The sequence below is a fragment of the Monodon monoceros genome, unplaced genomic scaffold, assembly GCF_005190385.1.
Source record: "Monodon monoceros isolate NGI ecotype Baffin Bay Population unplaced genomic scaffold, NGI_Narwhal_1 Super_Scaffold_18, whole genome shotgun sequence".
NCBI lineage: Eukaryota > Metazoa > Chordata > Mammalia > Artiodactyla > Monodontidae > Monodon > Monodon monoceros.
In genome coordinates this window covers 23,372,538-23,388,306 of record NW_021703774.1, presented here as the reverse complement: position 1 = coordinate 23,388,306, position 15,769 = coordinate 23,372,538, and the positions used below count along the sequence as shown (strand labels likewise).

Genomic DNA, 15,769 nt, shown 5'->3' with positions numbered 1-15,769 from the left:
GCTAACAATGGAAACTTTTTTTTTTTTCAGTGTTTCCCTCCCTCGGTCTTGCCAAGCAATAGAAAAAAAAGAAGAAAAGAAAAACTTGTTCCGCTGAGTTCAACCCCAGACAGGCTCACAACTTCCTTCCTGCTTTCCTCCCCCAAGCCCCCGCCTTTCTCCCTCCTCCCTCCTCCACCCCAAACCCCCCCGCCCCAACTTTTTTTTTTTTTTAAGCGCACATTGAACAAACACTGAAGTAGCCGGGAGCAGACACTGACAGGGGTAGTATCTCCACAGCCCACAAGGGCGTGCAGGGCCGGCCGGCGTCGCCACCGCCCGGATCTCCCGCCCCGGCCGAGGAGCTTTCCCTCTTTTTTCCCATTCCCCCCTTTTTTTTGTCTTCCAAAAGAAGTGAGGAAACCATTTCCGAGCTTTTTTACTTTTAAAGCCATCTTTCTCCTTCGAGGTCTGCTTCCCCGGGCCATGTAGTCTGCACAGGACGCGGGAATCTTGAGCAATTGTAGGTAAGTTTGGCGGCTTTTTAATGGCTCTCGCCTCCGAACCCTCTTTCCCCTCTCTCTCTGCTCTGGAGCGAATCTGAGGGTTCCGGGTTCTGAAAAGGCGCAGAGAGGTGGGCCGGGGAGACGGGCAAGGGGGTTTGATTGGGGAGGGTGGCGTGGAGAGGAGGGAGAAGCGAGTTTTCGGCGTTTCCCGTGCTCGCCTTCCGGGCCGCTGACTCCCCGCCGCCTACCTCGGCGCGCTGCAGGCGTCCACGGGCTCCGGCCGCCAGGCAGCCGGCTTGGCGCCGGGCGAGGCTGCCCAGGATGCGGAGAAGCCCTGCACTCGGCCGCACCGCCTCCGGGCTTAGAGCGGGGCCCCGGGAGGTTTGCAGAGCCCGGGCTTCCGCCCGGCTGCAGCCATGCACACCCTGGAGTTCTTCCGAGTGGGCAAGGGTCCCGGACCCCGCAGAGGCAGCCGCGTCCTCCGGCACAGGGTGTGCGGAGTGCGGACTCGCTGTCCGCGCGCGTACACACACACACACACACACACCCCTACGCGGGGGGCGACAGCGTGCGGGGGGGGCGGCGTGTATTGGTTCCGGTACAGGGGACGAGCAGCGCCTCGGCCCCGGGCTCGCGCAGACGCACCCACACTCACAATACACACTTGTTTGGGGACTGGCGACAAAGCCAGTGCTGAAAAATGCCTAGGCTGCGGCCCCGCCGCGCGCCCAGGCCGTCGTAGGCCGAGGGACACAGCACCAAGGCCAGGGTCAGGAAGGTAAAAGGCAGGCACGCAGGGGTCTTCCTAGATCCGGGCTCAGGCAGCGACCGGGGAAGGCAGGTCCAGCTCAGGTTCCCTCCGAGTCGGTCCCTGATGGCCAGAGAGGGTGGAGCGAGGAGATCCTGGAGCCCAAGGCGGGTGGGGGGAGCTGCCCCGTTATACCCGATGCAACCAGTGTTTGCAAAGCCGAGGGGACCCAGAGACGGTGGAGGGGGTATCCTCACTCTCGGAGAGCTCGGAATCTGCCGCGCCCCGCACACAGCCCGCTTAGCGATCAAGTGGCTGTACAGTCCCCCGCCCGTCCGCGCGGCTCTGGAGGCAACTCTTAGAATTTGGAATTTGAAGGGACCTTCAAGCGCATCACAGTCTGGGGCGAAGGGCGGGAGCGCACTCGGAAAACACACCCACAACCTAGCTGGCGACCGAGGGCCCCCGGGGTTTGTGTCCTCGCCGTGCCGCACAGCCCCTGTAGATAAGATGTCCAGTGGCACCGATCCCCGACAGATTGGGGGATCCCAATCCCAGTCCTAGTCCCCTAGCCGTCCCCCGCACCCGCTCTCTAGGGTCCTGACTTTTCTCCTTGTGTCTCCACAGCGGCGCTGTTGTTTACGGAACTCGGCGGGGGCTGAGCCCGCGGTCTTGCCCCCCCGCCCAACGCCCAGGCCATGCCACCCCATCCGCGCGCGGAGCCGCGGCCGCCGGGCCTCTGGGGCTGAGCCGGGAGCCGAGAGCCTCGGGAGGAGGAGGCGCCGGCGGCGGAGCCGGAACAGGAGCGGCGGCGGCGGGCAGCGCGGCGGACCCAGTACTATGGCTATGTACTGCTATGCACTCAACAGCCTGGTGATCATGAATAGCGCCAACCAGGTGAAGAGCGGCGGCGGCCCTCGGCCCAGCAGCAGCGAGACGCCCCCGCCGCCGAGGAGGGCCGTGTTGAGCCCCGGCAGCGTTTTCAGCCCCGGGAGTGGCTCCTCTTTCCTCTTCCCCGCAGCCGAGTCGTCGCCGGAGGAGCCCGGGAGCCCCCCGGGCTGGCGGAGTGGCCGGCGCAGGCTGAATAGTAGCAGCGGCAGCGGCAGCGGCAGCAGCGTGGGCAGCCCGAGTTGGGCGGGTCGCCTAAGAGGCGATGGGCAGCAGGTGGTGACCACCGGTACCCTCTCCCCTCCGGGGCCGGAGGAGGCCAAAAGGAAGCTTCGAATCCTACAGCGCGAGCTGCAGAACGTGCAGGTGAACCAGAAAGTGGGCATGTTCGAGGCACACATCCAGGCGCAGAGCTCCGCCGCTCAAGCGCCCCGCAGCCCGCGTTTGGGCAGGGCTCGATCGCCCTCCCCGTGCCCCTTCCGCAGCATCAGTCAGCCCCCAGGAAGGGTCCTGGCTCAGAGTGAGGGGCGGAGGACAAAGTCCTGGGGGGAACAATGTCCGGAGACTTCAGAGGCCGACTCCGGGAGAAGAGGAGGGACGCCCAGCCAACGCCTCTCGAAGGACAAAGAGGGCGTAGCACCTTTCCCCGGCCCTGCTGCCCCGGCAGGATCAGCGGCTCAGGGTCCAGGCGCTTCGGTGAAAATGAGGAAGCCGGTCCCGGCCGGACCCCATTGTGGCTCACCCATTGCTATGGAAGTTGACAAGAGGGTTTCTCCTCCTTTGGGAACTCAGAATTACCAAGCTCCCCCGTTGGGGCTGGTCGGAGTGAACCTAACGATGGCCACAGAAGTGTCAGCGAGAGCCACATCCACTGGGCCACACCATCCACAGGACCCTGCCCTCACTGAGCTGTCTGAGAGGGCCCGCGAGCTTGGGGGTGTGTACCTTCGAGAGGCCCTGGCCAAGAGTCAGGGGCAGTCTTTGGGCAGTGAGACAAGTCCGGCCCCAGAGAGGGGCGGGCCCTGCAGTGGAGAGCCCCCTGGGAAGGTGGGGAGAGGAAATCTGCCCGGTGGCATGCCGGGCTCCGGGGCGCCTGAAGGGGACAAAAGGCCAGAGGAGAGGACTGTGAACGCGCAGAGTCCGGCGGACTCCTCTGAGGCCCCGAGCTGGTTCAGGCAGCCCAGAGACTGGGGCTCAGTAGGCTCCGAGGGGACCCAGAGTGGGGCCCTAGTGGCCAGGGAGGCACGGCCGCGCTCCAACAGAGTGGATGAAGGGTCTGCGTCGCTGGGCTTGCTTGGGGGCAGCAGCTCAGCACAGCCAGGCCCGGGGGAGTTGGAGGCGGGGATTCCCTCTGGCGGAATGCTGGAGCCTTTGCCCTGTTGGGAAGCAAAAGATCTGAAAGAACCTCAGTGCCTTCCTGGGGACAGGGTGGGTGTGCAGCTTGGGAGCTCCAGGGTTTGGCTGGGCTCCATGGAAGAAGCGGGTCTGGCCTGGACGTGTGTCACAGGGGTACAATCCGAGGGGACTTGGGGAAGCCAGCCTCAGGGCAGAGATGCCCACCCCAGCCCAGAGCAGCTCTCCCCAGATCAGAAGGACAAGCCTTCCCGGGGAGAGGCCTGCAGCCGAAGCAATATCCCTGCCGTCATCATTACAGACATGGGTGCCCAGGAGGATGGTGCCTTGGAGGAGGCGCAGGGAAGCCCTCGGGGCGGCCTACCGCTGAGGAAACTGTCCTCTTCCTCTGCGTCTTCCACTGGCTTCTCCTCCTCCTATGAGGACTCGGAGGAGGACATCTCCAGTGACCCCGAGCGCTGCCTGGACCCCAACTCTGCCTTCCTGCATACCCTGGACCAGCAGAAGCCCAGAGTGGTAGGTCTTGCCCTGAGATTTTTCTAGAACTTGTGCTGCTTTCATGCCCACGTGTCCCTTTTTCTTACCTTCTACTGAGTCAGAAAGACTCTGACCAGGGCCCTGGGGCAGTCACAACTTATAATTCTCTCCAGGTGTGTTTGCTGGGGAGGTACCTAGGCACTGGCCATGCACTTTGTAGCTTGGACGGTGAACCGGAGTCATTTCTGTTGTTATTTCCATGTACATCTTAAAAGACATTTTTTAAGGTATCTCTGGTAGGTCACCACTCATTCTGGGGGAAGATAATATTCATGAGTGTTACCAAAAGCTTCCTGGTGAGTCTCCAAAGATAGTGAACAGAGCTGCTGAGTGTAGCTTTTGTCTGATCAGGTGAAACACTTAATTCTGTGATTCATTTAGGCAGAGGAGAACTGACAAGGATGTCATCGAATTAACTCAGACTCTACTAATAGGCTAGGAAAATGAGTGACGTGATTCTGGAACAGGGCCCTGAAACCTGCAGATGTGGCATTGGCCGGTCTTTTGGGTGAACGACCACCTAGCCTCAGTAAATTGTCAGGACATTGCAATATTTGTGGGGCCAGCAGAAGGTACAGTTTGATGCATGAATTAAAATGAAAACTAGGCTTTGAGCTAAGGAGATAGTTTCTTTAATAACAGGATATTACATTACATTAGGTTGAATTGCATCTGGGTGATATCCCTAGGGTAGATACCTCCTCATGGATATGCTCATTGGCTGGCACAGGTACATTTCAAGTACGTTTTCGAGTGCATCTCTCGTGATTCAGCACACTGACGTCTTGTTCTGGCTATGGCGGTAGACGGGTTTATTTCTGTACACAGTTCATCTCAGTCCTAGGCTGTTTTCACTCTTAGGAGGATCAGAGCATCGTATGAAAGATGTAAGAGCTGAAGCTAGCACTTCTGAAAAGGTCTGGACTTTCTCTCAGCTTTTCCAGAGTCTGGGGAATTTCCTAGTTCGGCGTGTAAGGGGTTCTTGTGCTACCTTGGGCGAAAGTCTGTATTTTATTGTAGTAGGTAGTCTTCCGATTTAATCTTGAATATCAAGTACTATTCGCTGTACCTCAATAACTTAAACCACAGCAACTGAGAACTTTATATTTCTACTCTACATGCTGCTCTAAGTTATTCTGGACTCCAAAGCATGTGTCTGTCATACTCCCACTTCAGAAATCACAGTCTGAATCTTGGTAGACCAGGCATTTCTTTTCATGAGACTCTGCCTTCTGCTGATGACGGGGAGGCAAATATGTATGCAGAATCTGGCCCCAATCAGCCTGGCATTTTGTGGCCAGCACAGGGCATCTGGCACGGGCACACCACCTTTAGAGGAGGGATGGTCCACCTGGAAGGGGACGGATGGTGGTGAAGGGCAGGTGGAAAATGCTTCTCACTGAAGGTATGGCTCAGGTTTCTCGGTCTTCTTGCCCACAATTAAAGGTCTATGAGATGGTCCTCTGTTCCAGTCCTCCCTTTGGCTTTTTATACCCTGGAGCGTAGCCAGCATAGCCAAGTTGTTTTAACTTGTTCTCCAACTTTCCATTTGCCCTTTCTAGTGGTGGATTAGCAGCTCCTACTGGCTGGCTCTCAGAGTATTTTGTGTGTCCCAATGTTTGAAAAGGGCTCTTGTCTGGAAGTGAGTTAAAGGGGAGATAAATAATGATAGATGACAATTTTCTTTTTTTCATTTGCCAGAGGGATGCCAGCTGAGAAACCAGAGGGTTGAGTGGTGTCAAGGTAGCGAACGGGTCCAGAGGTAGCAACGAGGCCTGCCTGTGGTCCAGCCTACCTCCCTTCTTTAAACAAGGTTTCAGACACCCACAGAGAAGGGCCAGGGAAAAAGCCCCTGCCAGCCTCGCTCTCTGGTCATGTGCGGCTGATAGGGAGTGTCTGTGGGGGGACTGGTGGGCAACCAACTGGAAATTATGGGATCCTAGGGACTTTTGAGCTTTTGGTTGAGTGCTTGCATGATACGCTCAGTTTTCTTTTTCACGTACAGATTGTTGCGGCGGAGCCTTATCTGTGACACCAAAACATCTGCTCCTTGAGTCAAAAATCACTTGATTACCTGAGATTGATATTTTGTCTACAGAAGGCCAGACAACTTGACTGACGGGGCCTTTTGGCTTGGCTGTTCAGTGTTTTATAGATAAAACCCCAGCCGGCGCTGTTTGAGGCTCTACAGTATCAATACTCGGTCCTCTCCTCGGACTGTGCTGCTTCTGTCTACGCTGCTGCACCGCACTCAGGGGCCCCCGTCCTCACCCGTGCGCACCCTCACACATACACTCCCAGCAGCCCGTTCACACACACAGGTTGGAAATTGCATGTTCAGCCTCTGGTCACACAACCAACCCCTGACCTTCAGACCCATACTGAGAACACTTTCTTTTTGTGCTGCTGTGTCTTTGAGCAGGGTTAGACCTTTCATGCCTCGTGTGCGTGGGCGGTTCTTTGCTTCTGCGGAGGGATGACTGTGTGTGACGAGGTGCGCAGGCAGAGGTGACAGCCCCGCAAAGCCTGGAGCCTGGCTGCTGGGTTAGCTCTCCTGCTGTGTGGCCTCCCTGCCAGCTCATCACTGTGAGAAGTCCCAGCGCCAGTGTAGGGGAATTCGAAGATGTCCCTGTAGTTAAAAACAAAGTGCAAAGCAGGTTGTTTGGAAATGCACTCTGAAACTTATTTAGTCATTTAGATTATGCACATTCGCAGAGGCCTTTTTACTGAAAGGGAATGTGTTGAGAAGCGCCTCTGCTCATTTGCTTCCATGGGTAGGAGCTGTATGCAAAGTGCTTCAGGCCTTTCCTACAGCTCAGGCTTCAGATATGCCTGTCTCTGAAATAGAGTGTTCCAGAGTTTTTGCTCCTCTGTGTCTGTTTGTAAAGGAGCAGGCGCTTGAAATTTGCTCACAAGTAGTTGTATCACGCGCTTTGCGTTCAATGGCTTAAATTCAGGCGTGTTCACATTTACGGTTTTCTGAGATCTGAACAGAAGCGAATTGCACTGAGGAAGAAGGGTGTTCTCTCTTGTTCTTTAAGACAACTAGAAATTAATCAACAGCTCTTGACCTCCCTGTGTTATGCCATTTAAAAGTAACTGGGCCATTGAAACACCAGGTTTAAAGTGCTAAATTAAAATAAGCATGCATCTTCCAAAAACAGGTTTTCTTGATTTATTCCAAAATTGTACTATCAATCATGTGTACAAAAACCAAAACAAAACTCTGGTCTAGTTACCTGGGGGACATTTAAGGAATTATAATACAAAATCCTTGCCTTCTTGGTGCTCACTATTTTTTCAGGGCCATTGGAATTTTGTTTCCTTTAGTTTTTTGTGTGTTGACTAGTTTTGTTGCCTTTTTTAAAGTAAAAAACTGACTAATATATATGGTAAAAAAATTCGAGCAGTTTAAAATGGTTTTATGTGGTTTTTAAAAGTGTGAAATTTTTATTTGAGGGTAAACCCAATTAAAATTTAAAAGCCTTAGAGGGATACTTACTTAAAAAAAAAAAAAGAATATGGTGGTAAGTACTTTTAAGTGGGAAATTCTTATCTGGAAGAGAATATGGAAGGTCCAGATTTATCGGGTCACGAGTTTGGGTTGCATATGCTGTTTTCTTAAGATGGGGCACCCTTCCCCCTCAGGTGTGCAGCCAGGATCTTTCTGGAAAGGCTTCAGGACTTTTCAGATCTGGGAGGACCCCTAGTCATTTATGTGAGGTTCTGGGTATTACCCTGATCTGTTTAAGAAGGAGGAAACCAAGACTCAGAGGGGCAAAGGGACCCAAGGGCTGCAGCTCTGGCTCAGATTCCTCCTTTTAAAATAGGCATTCGGCATGAGGGCGAGCTCATGGGGGCCTGTAGAGTTCTAACTCTCTGTGACTATGTAATTCCAGACATTTGATTCAAAACCTGCTGTATGTGAAGTACGTATCAGGGTGTCTGGAAATGTGACAAGATTTCTTTGGTGTGGACCTTGGGCAGTCGAGGCCGAAACTGGGCACATTTAATTGTGTGCTTTTCCTTAAGATCCATTAATTATCTGCCTCTCATCTCTCTTAACTGGAAGAATGGTTCTTTGTAATTTCACATTGAAAAAGTATCATCAAAATAAATGAGTACAATACCCAAGATTCTCGTTAATGGTTAGACTGATTGATATTAGAGGCTGTGCTGGTAGGATGCCAGCACATTAACCTGACAAGTGAAAAATGCATTGTTCTCTGAGGGCTTCGGCCTCCTCAGATAGTTAAGTTTGGAAACTGAGGCTTTGCCTCTGCAGAGCCAAAACGTCACTTCAAAGACCTCGTTTTATCAAAGATAAAAGTAATTCATCCAGCTTGAATCCTTTCAAATAAAGGTGGGACACAGAGAAAAAGAGAGATTTGTGTTTAGGCATCACAAAAACACAGCTCAAGATTTACCAGCCTTTTAGGTTTAACAAGAAAAAGCATATTAAACTGGACGGCTTCTGCTTTTAGAGAAATGTATTTCAGGTGTTACAGAAAGCATTTTCAGAACTTTGCTTTTTAGCACCAAATTGCTACCAAGCCACTTTTTCTGATTTTGTTGGCACATGCCAATTAAATGTAGTTACAGATTAGATTAGTTCTCTGTAGTTTATTTATATTCCTGGGAGCATTGATAACATTGTTTAGGCTTATTTTATTTTGTCAGGTTTCAATGTAGTTGTCTAAAGGCAGAATTTTAAAATATTTAATGGTAAGAGTTTTATATCTTGGTTGAAAAAACTTTGTAGACTTCAGGTAATCAGTGATTCAGGATTAACTCACGAACTCTTCTAAATTGTGTTGTGGACACAGTGTCAGCATGGAAGGATCTATATATATATATATATATATATTTTTAATTTATTTAGGCTGCACCAGGTCTTAGTTGCGGCACTCGGGATCTTCAGTTGTGGCATGCCAACTCTTAGTTGCAGCATGCATGCTGGATCTAGTTCCACGACCAGGAATCGAACCTAGGGCCCCTGCATTGGGAGCATGGAGTCTTATTCACTGGACCACCAGGGAAGTCCTTGTCTATGGGTTTTGATAAGAGATGAGATCTTGGCATTGTAGGTTATACACATTGTTCCCTCCAGTCCATGACAAATGTGCCTTGCAATGATTTTTTCCTGACTGGGTGGAATTGACATTGTGAATGATGTATTTTTCATGAATTGGGGAGCTCATTGTTTACATAATCACACCAAACCCAACCGTGAACTCTCTTGTAACGTGAAAAGCCAGTTAGAGTGCCAACCTCCATTGTCTCATTGGGATATTTGGGATTTTGTTTGTCCAGTTCTCTTGAGACTGTGTGCCCTCCTGTGGTTGCATACTGTTATCTTAGTTAACTAAGGACTGTGGTACTACAGGTGGCCTCAACGACATGGAAACACTCAGCATTGTAGCATTCCCTCAGACCAATGGGTCCAGTCTGCTAGAATGTGGAGGCCACCCTGGGGGTCTGGAAGAATCTGGTCCAACCTGGTCCCATGATCCTGTAGTCAGACATGACTTACTGTAGTTCTGCCATCAACTATCTCGTTGTGGTTCCCCCAGACACCTGGTCGTTCATTTTTCCAGGGGTGTATTATTATTTTAAAGACAATTCAGGTCTCCTGGGCTAAAAGACACTATAGATATAAATATGATCTCATTAGGGAATTAGGCCTCTGTTCTTAGAATTTAAAAAATAACATTTTTTTTTCTATAACCTACATAAGTATCATAATATAAATCTGAGTCTGGGAGAGGCTTTAGAGCTCATTTTCTCCAATACCCACATTTTACAGGTGAGGAAAGCGAGGCCAGAGCGTATTCAATACAGTCATGTTTACATTTTTCTTTTCCCTTAAAAAACTTCATTAGTGGACAAACTCCTTACTCACCTGGGGAGATCCACCTTGGCTTTAAACATAGGACGTGTTTTTAAAATGTTTGTTAAAGGAATGGATGAATGAATGAATGATAGACAGTAGCTCTGCTGCATTATCTACCCATAAAAGAACTGTCGAGTCATCCTGGAGAGGAGGAACAAAAAAAGGGAAAAAAGAACAATTAAGGCAGGCTCATTGCTTATTCCTGTGACCTTCCTGCCATAGGAGTAGGGGTGCCAGACTGGGGTTTAGGAGACCTGGGTGAAATCCCAGTCTGCACATGTCCTGCAAGCCCTCTGAAAAATGGAGAGAGTAGGCATGACCTCACGGGGTGGGGGATGAGAGTTCAGGGATGCAGTGTTCTAAAAGTGCCTCGGATGGCTCCTGGCACATGGTACAGGCTCAATTAATGTTAATGGAGGTGGAATTAGGAGACATCTTAAGTACTGGTGAGGCAGTGTCTGTCTGGAAAATTCGTTGGGTCCCTTGGAAGAAATGCTTGGTAGCAACTCTAGGATTTTGTTGAGGTGCCACTTTCACCCAGTACCATCCTGGAAGATGATTCTGCCTCACCCAATATGGCTGCAATGAAATGGATTTCTCAAAGACCGGTATTCACAGGCTACCCGTGAATTCACACGCTATTGTGGGACCACAACAGCTTCCTGAAGTGTATTTCATGGAACATTGAGAAGAAGGCTGGTCTTACCCTCTGTCTCTGTCTCCTAGTGTAGTTTCCTTTGGTTCAGTTATGGGACTGGGGATCAAAGACCAATACAAGCCTCAGGGAACAAGGTCAGTGACGATACCTTCTCACAGAGTGTGTGCAGGGAAGACCACTCTGATGTTTCTCATGGGAAGGCAGGACCCTCCAGGCTTTCTCTGATGAGGAATGATTTATGATCATCGTTTCACTGGTAAGCCAAGACGCAGGCTTTTGACTAACTTGTCTGGTGTGTTTCTCAGCAGTTCCATTAAGAATTCACTCCTAGGGCTTCCCTGGTGGCGCAGTGGTTGAGAGTCCGCCTGCCGATGCAGGGGACGCGGGTTCGTGACCAGGTCCGGGAAGATCCCACATGCCGTGGAGTGGCTGGGCCCGTGAGCCATGGCCGCTGAGCCTGTGTGTCCGGAGCCTGTGCTCCACATCGGGATAGGCCACAACAGTGAGAGGGCCGCGTACCGCAAAAAAAAAAAAAAAAAAAAAATTCACTCCTAGAGATCTGATCTTTCCCCTCCATTGAGCTTTACTTGGGCATTTTATTTACTTGATATCACTTTATGGAAACCCATTCAACAAAAGGTATCTCTTCAGGCCGCTAGTCAGTACTACATGTTTTATTTCCTGAAATGTTTATTTCTGTTTTGCTCCAAACCAGCTGATAAGTTTTGTGAGTAACCAAAAGTAGGAGCTGCAGACAGGAAAAGTGGTGAAAGTGGCACCTCAACAAAATCCTAGAGTTGCTACCAAGAATTTCTTCCAAGGGACCCAACGAATTTTCCGGACAGTAAGCAAAAGCGGAATGAACCTCTGCAGTTCATATTTATGTATGATTTAATGGGGTAGGGGGGAGCGTGGAGGGGGAGTATACTTGTTGTATACTCTAAGTATACTTGTTGTTTTTTATGTTTTTATTTTCCCATCTCAGAATGAGTAGGAAAAAACTTCTCATTCGACCTGGTGGTAACCAGTATTCAACTGAAGAGACTCCACCCTCTTGAAGGTCACTGTTATCCTGTTAATCTAGCATTTTACCTTTGTGGTAAGATTCTTGGGTGGAAAGGGAAAGTAAAATGATACAGCATCTCAGACAAAGGCATTGAGATCATTTCCATTGACCTGGTGACTAAGATTAGGGTTCGCCTAACCCAGAGATTATATATGTATTGTGAGGCCCGGTAAGGCTCTGTCCTTGGAGAGCTTGCCGAAAGGGTGGTCTGGTCCATTCGCTCATGTTTATAAAATTGGTCTTAATGCATCCGGAGGGCAGGAATGAGGTACTTTGGCCTTGGGCTTTGGGGCTGTGACAGTTGTTTTCTTTCTTTACCCTTCTTAATGGGTCCTCTGCATCCTGCCCCCCCATTCCATTTAATCAGGAGAAATAAACTGATTGTTTATTGTTCTTCCAAGAAGAAGCTGTAACACATTTTATATTAGCAGTGCTTAATATTTTCATTCACTATGGGGAGTCTTCGGTGTGCCCCGGGACGGAGGGATTTGCCATCCACCGGCTCACCTGGCAACTTCTCTTGGTATGCTGACAGTTGGTGGGACCCCGGCAGTTACCGGGGAGGTCCCTGCACCCCCAGGCGGTTCCCAGCGAGTGCTTTTCCAATTGCACTGACATTCTTTCCAGGCTCAGCTCAATTTGTTTTCTTCTTCTCTATGGTAATTGATGACTGAGTCGTAAAATGTATAATTCAGCAGGGTCTTGTGTTAAGTGCTTCTTCCACAGTCGTGCAGGAGCTGGTGTTTGGCTAATCCTCTGCTATACATGGGTGTGTAAGATTTTCCTTTTGCAAGTTAGCTATCTGGAGAGTAGGTCTAATACAATACATCTCATAACCACGGGGAAAGGAGACCGGCCGGGGTATGGAGAGGAACTCAGGGAGTATCACTTCTGTAATCCTTATCTAACCTGAATCTATTAGCAGGAAACTGAAAAGGCCTGTGTATGACAATGAGATAAACAGTTTAATCTATTAACAATGTCAAGTGGAAAATCCAGCCGCAGCCAGTAACTTAAGAAATGGCTAGGAGGTTTTGTTGGGACAGCAGATCCTGAGACCCAGGTTGCTGAGCCAAGGGTAGGAAAATTGGTTGCTGTATGTTCAAACTGGGAGGTTGGGAAGACACTGGTTTGAGAAACTACTGAAAAATCCTTACGGATACAAAGATATGCTAACGTAGGGGACATTTTGAATGCGTTATAATTGATATTTTAGTCTGTATGAGGCCATTGAAACCTTTTCCTCCTCTTCACCATTGTCATCATCATTGTCACAGCATTTAAGTGCTCATTAGTATTCAGCATCTTGCTAATTCCAGGTAATTTAGGACATGTAAGACCTTCTCTGAGAACTTTCCTGGGCATACTCTAGAAGTGCAGTGTGCTGGAAAGACTAGGACTCTCAGATTCGGCGCTTGGCCTCTTTGGGCTTTAGTGTCCTCATCTGTAAAATGGGTGCATCGATAATCTTCCTACGTCATGTGGTCTTTGTGAGTCTTAAATGAGATTGTGTTTGTAGAGTCATTTTGAGAGTGTATTCTTTCCCGCTTAAATTTTTTCTTCACGAGTGCTATGATGTTGCCTTTTTCCCCCAGATTTTCTCTTGATTTCTACAGTACTCATTTGTTTATGTCTGTCATGCACACTCTAAGTATACTTGTTGTTTTTTAATAAACAGTGATCTATTTTATTTTTTTAATTGACGTGTAATATTGCCTTATAATATTATATTAGCTTCAGGTGTACAACTGTGACGTTGTTTTTAAAGCTTTCCCAGAAGAGGATGGACCAGGGCAATCACTGCACCAGTGCAAGATATTCCCACATCTGTGTTGCTGAAAGAGAAATTGCTAAGGACTCTGTCAGAAACAACCTCTATGTCCACAGCACAGCCAGTTCTGACGTGGGCATGGCAGTGGGCCCGGGGAGCAGGGATGAGTAGACATTCGGAATTACATCCTATTTCCACACTGCGGCTGCTCAGTAGCGCCGCCTCCTGCCCAAGGGACCATCGAAGCCAGTGCTGACTGTGGACGAAGCTTCATGCCCCTGTGGTTTGCTAACTGGTCCATGGAGATGCGAATGTGATGGACCTGAGGAAAGGCTGGAGGGAGCGAGGAGGGGCCACAGAGCAGGGGTCTGATGTTCCTGGAGCAGGTCTGTCAGCTACTGAATAATTGAGAGCAGACTCCGCTCCATCCAGAGTCCGAGGATGCTTAACGGGAGCATTGACTTTTCCAATACCGAGTTGTGGTTTTCCCTTCCGTGTCCTGGAAAGTGAAAGGGAGGAATTCGGCAGTCTTGGGTGTTTTTAAAGCAGACGTTACATTCAGCAGCTATTTCCTGGGCACTTCCTAAGTATGGCCGGGCCCTGGGCTAGATCCCGAAACCCTTTCACAGGGCTGGACCTCCCTTCTGGTGGCTGCCCACATTGAGAGGCGGACGTGGCCACCCCGTGGCTGCCAAGCAGCAGGCATTCATCCACCGCCTCTGTCTTCAGATACCTGTGCTTCGGAGAATGGCTTAATTGATGCTATCCCTGTCCTTGGGGATGTGCCCTCTAAGGCAGAGTGGATGCCAACAGACAGACTTGAGATTTGTGAAACTCAAGAACAAGTTGTCTAGCCATTAAACGAGCACATTCATTAAATATGAGTTGATAAATAATGAACCAGTGTTGGCATGGGAAATGCAGGAAGCTTCAGTGCGTGTCGTGGAACAGGGAGTAGAGGAATTGAATTTGGGCGACAGCCACTGAGGACAGTCAAGGCCTTGAGGGGTTTGCTGTCTCTGTTAGAAGTGGTCAAGCAAAGGGACTATTCTGGATCCAAAGACTCTGCGAGGTTGGAAGGGAAGAGGGCACGCCCCTCCCTCCGCAAGGGAGGTCCTTAACGCCCTGCGCTGAACACCACACAAATTGATGCTCAGCAGATAAAGGATGTAGTGCTTGGACGGCTAAAATGGGGCCTCGGGAGAACCCCCATCCCCACCCCAATCCACCAGAGGGACATGGTCAGGAAAACTTGGGAGGGACTTCTCAGTGAGTGTCTGCTCAGTCTGAAGCTTTGGAAGAGCCCTGGGGGTGGCTGGGCTGGGGGTTGTGTAGACCCTTCCAGGGAGAGAGCCCTGGTGTGGCGTCAGGACAGTCCTGGGTTTGAGTCTAAGCTCTGCCACTTCCTGACTGTGTGACCCTAGAGAAAGGTTTTACCTTTCTGTCCCTCAGCTTCACCATCCGTGCAGTGGGGCTGCTAATACCAGCCTTAAGGTTGTGAGCCTTAAACGAGGTCATGTGTGAAGTGCCTGGCACAGCGACTGGACATACTATAAATGCTCAATAAACAGCAACTGCGAGGACTTAGAGGCAACCGTGCTCTCGTTCCTGAGCGTATTATGCTGAACCTGCAACGTCCACCATTCTCTTTGTTTAGGTGAAAGTGATGAGGGTAACCAAGGGAGTATTGCTTGCTGGTGCCCTTCTTCCCCTAGCAGAAAAAATGGGGCCTGGGGGCTCTTTGATGCTGAGGTTAGTAGGAGGTCTGTGCTAGAGTGGGGAGGAAGTGAGAGGGTCTGCTGGAGAGGGGGCTCCGGCCAGCCACACCTGAAGCCACGCCCTCACTCCGTCCCAGACCTTGGCAGGGACTTCACTTCTTTGAGCCTTGGTTTCTTGGTTTCTTCATTTCCCATGTGAGGATGACAACCCTCTGTCACGCACTGTTGTGAAGATGAACTGAGACCGTGCGGCCCGAGGACCTGGCACAGAACAGGCAGGGAGAGAGGCAGCCCCTCTTCTGCACCTGCACCCCCCAGTTGTGACGCTAAGTTGCCTTCACTGAGTGGCCTCAGCCACCTCATCCCAAAGTGCAGTTACTTGTAAAGGATGATGACCAAATCGGCAGCAGGACTTATTTTTCCAAGAAGGTTTCTCAGTTGCAGGAGAGGCCTCACTTTGTCACCAGGGCTCAGAGCTTAAAGTTTAAAAAACAATCCATTTTATTCAGTAGCTTGGCAAGAGGTGTCAGGTTACTCACCAGGGACCAGCCTCTTTTTATTCTGTTTTGGAGGTGGAAACTGGCTGAGGTCACCCAGGCCCGGGAGGCCCAGCCTTTGCAGGTGAGGAAGCCTCCATCTCTTCTCTCCCCTC

The 15,769-nt window shown here is 50.4% G+C and overlaps 1 protein-coding gene across 2 annotated transcripts in view; it reads left to right on the top strand.

Moving 5' to 3' along the window:
* The first annotated feature begins 222 nt into the window (after positions 1 to 222).
* Positions 223 to 15,769, top strand: part of ITPKB (inositol-trisphosphate 3-kinase B) — a 97,723-nt gene continuing 82,176 nt past the window's right edge. Inside the window, exons 1-2 of one of the 2 annotated variants that reach the window (XM_029229100.1) lie at positions 223 to 506; positions 1,861 to 3,990. In XM_029229100.1, coding sequence (XP_029084933.1) covers positions 2,074 to 3,990 — 1,917 coding nt within the window. In that variant the 5' untranslated portion in view covers positions 223 to 506; positions 1,861 to 2,073. The remainder of the gene's footprint in view (positions 507 to 1,860; positions 3,991 to 15,769) is intronic. The other variant, XM_029229101.1, reaches the window with a different exon arrangement.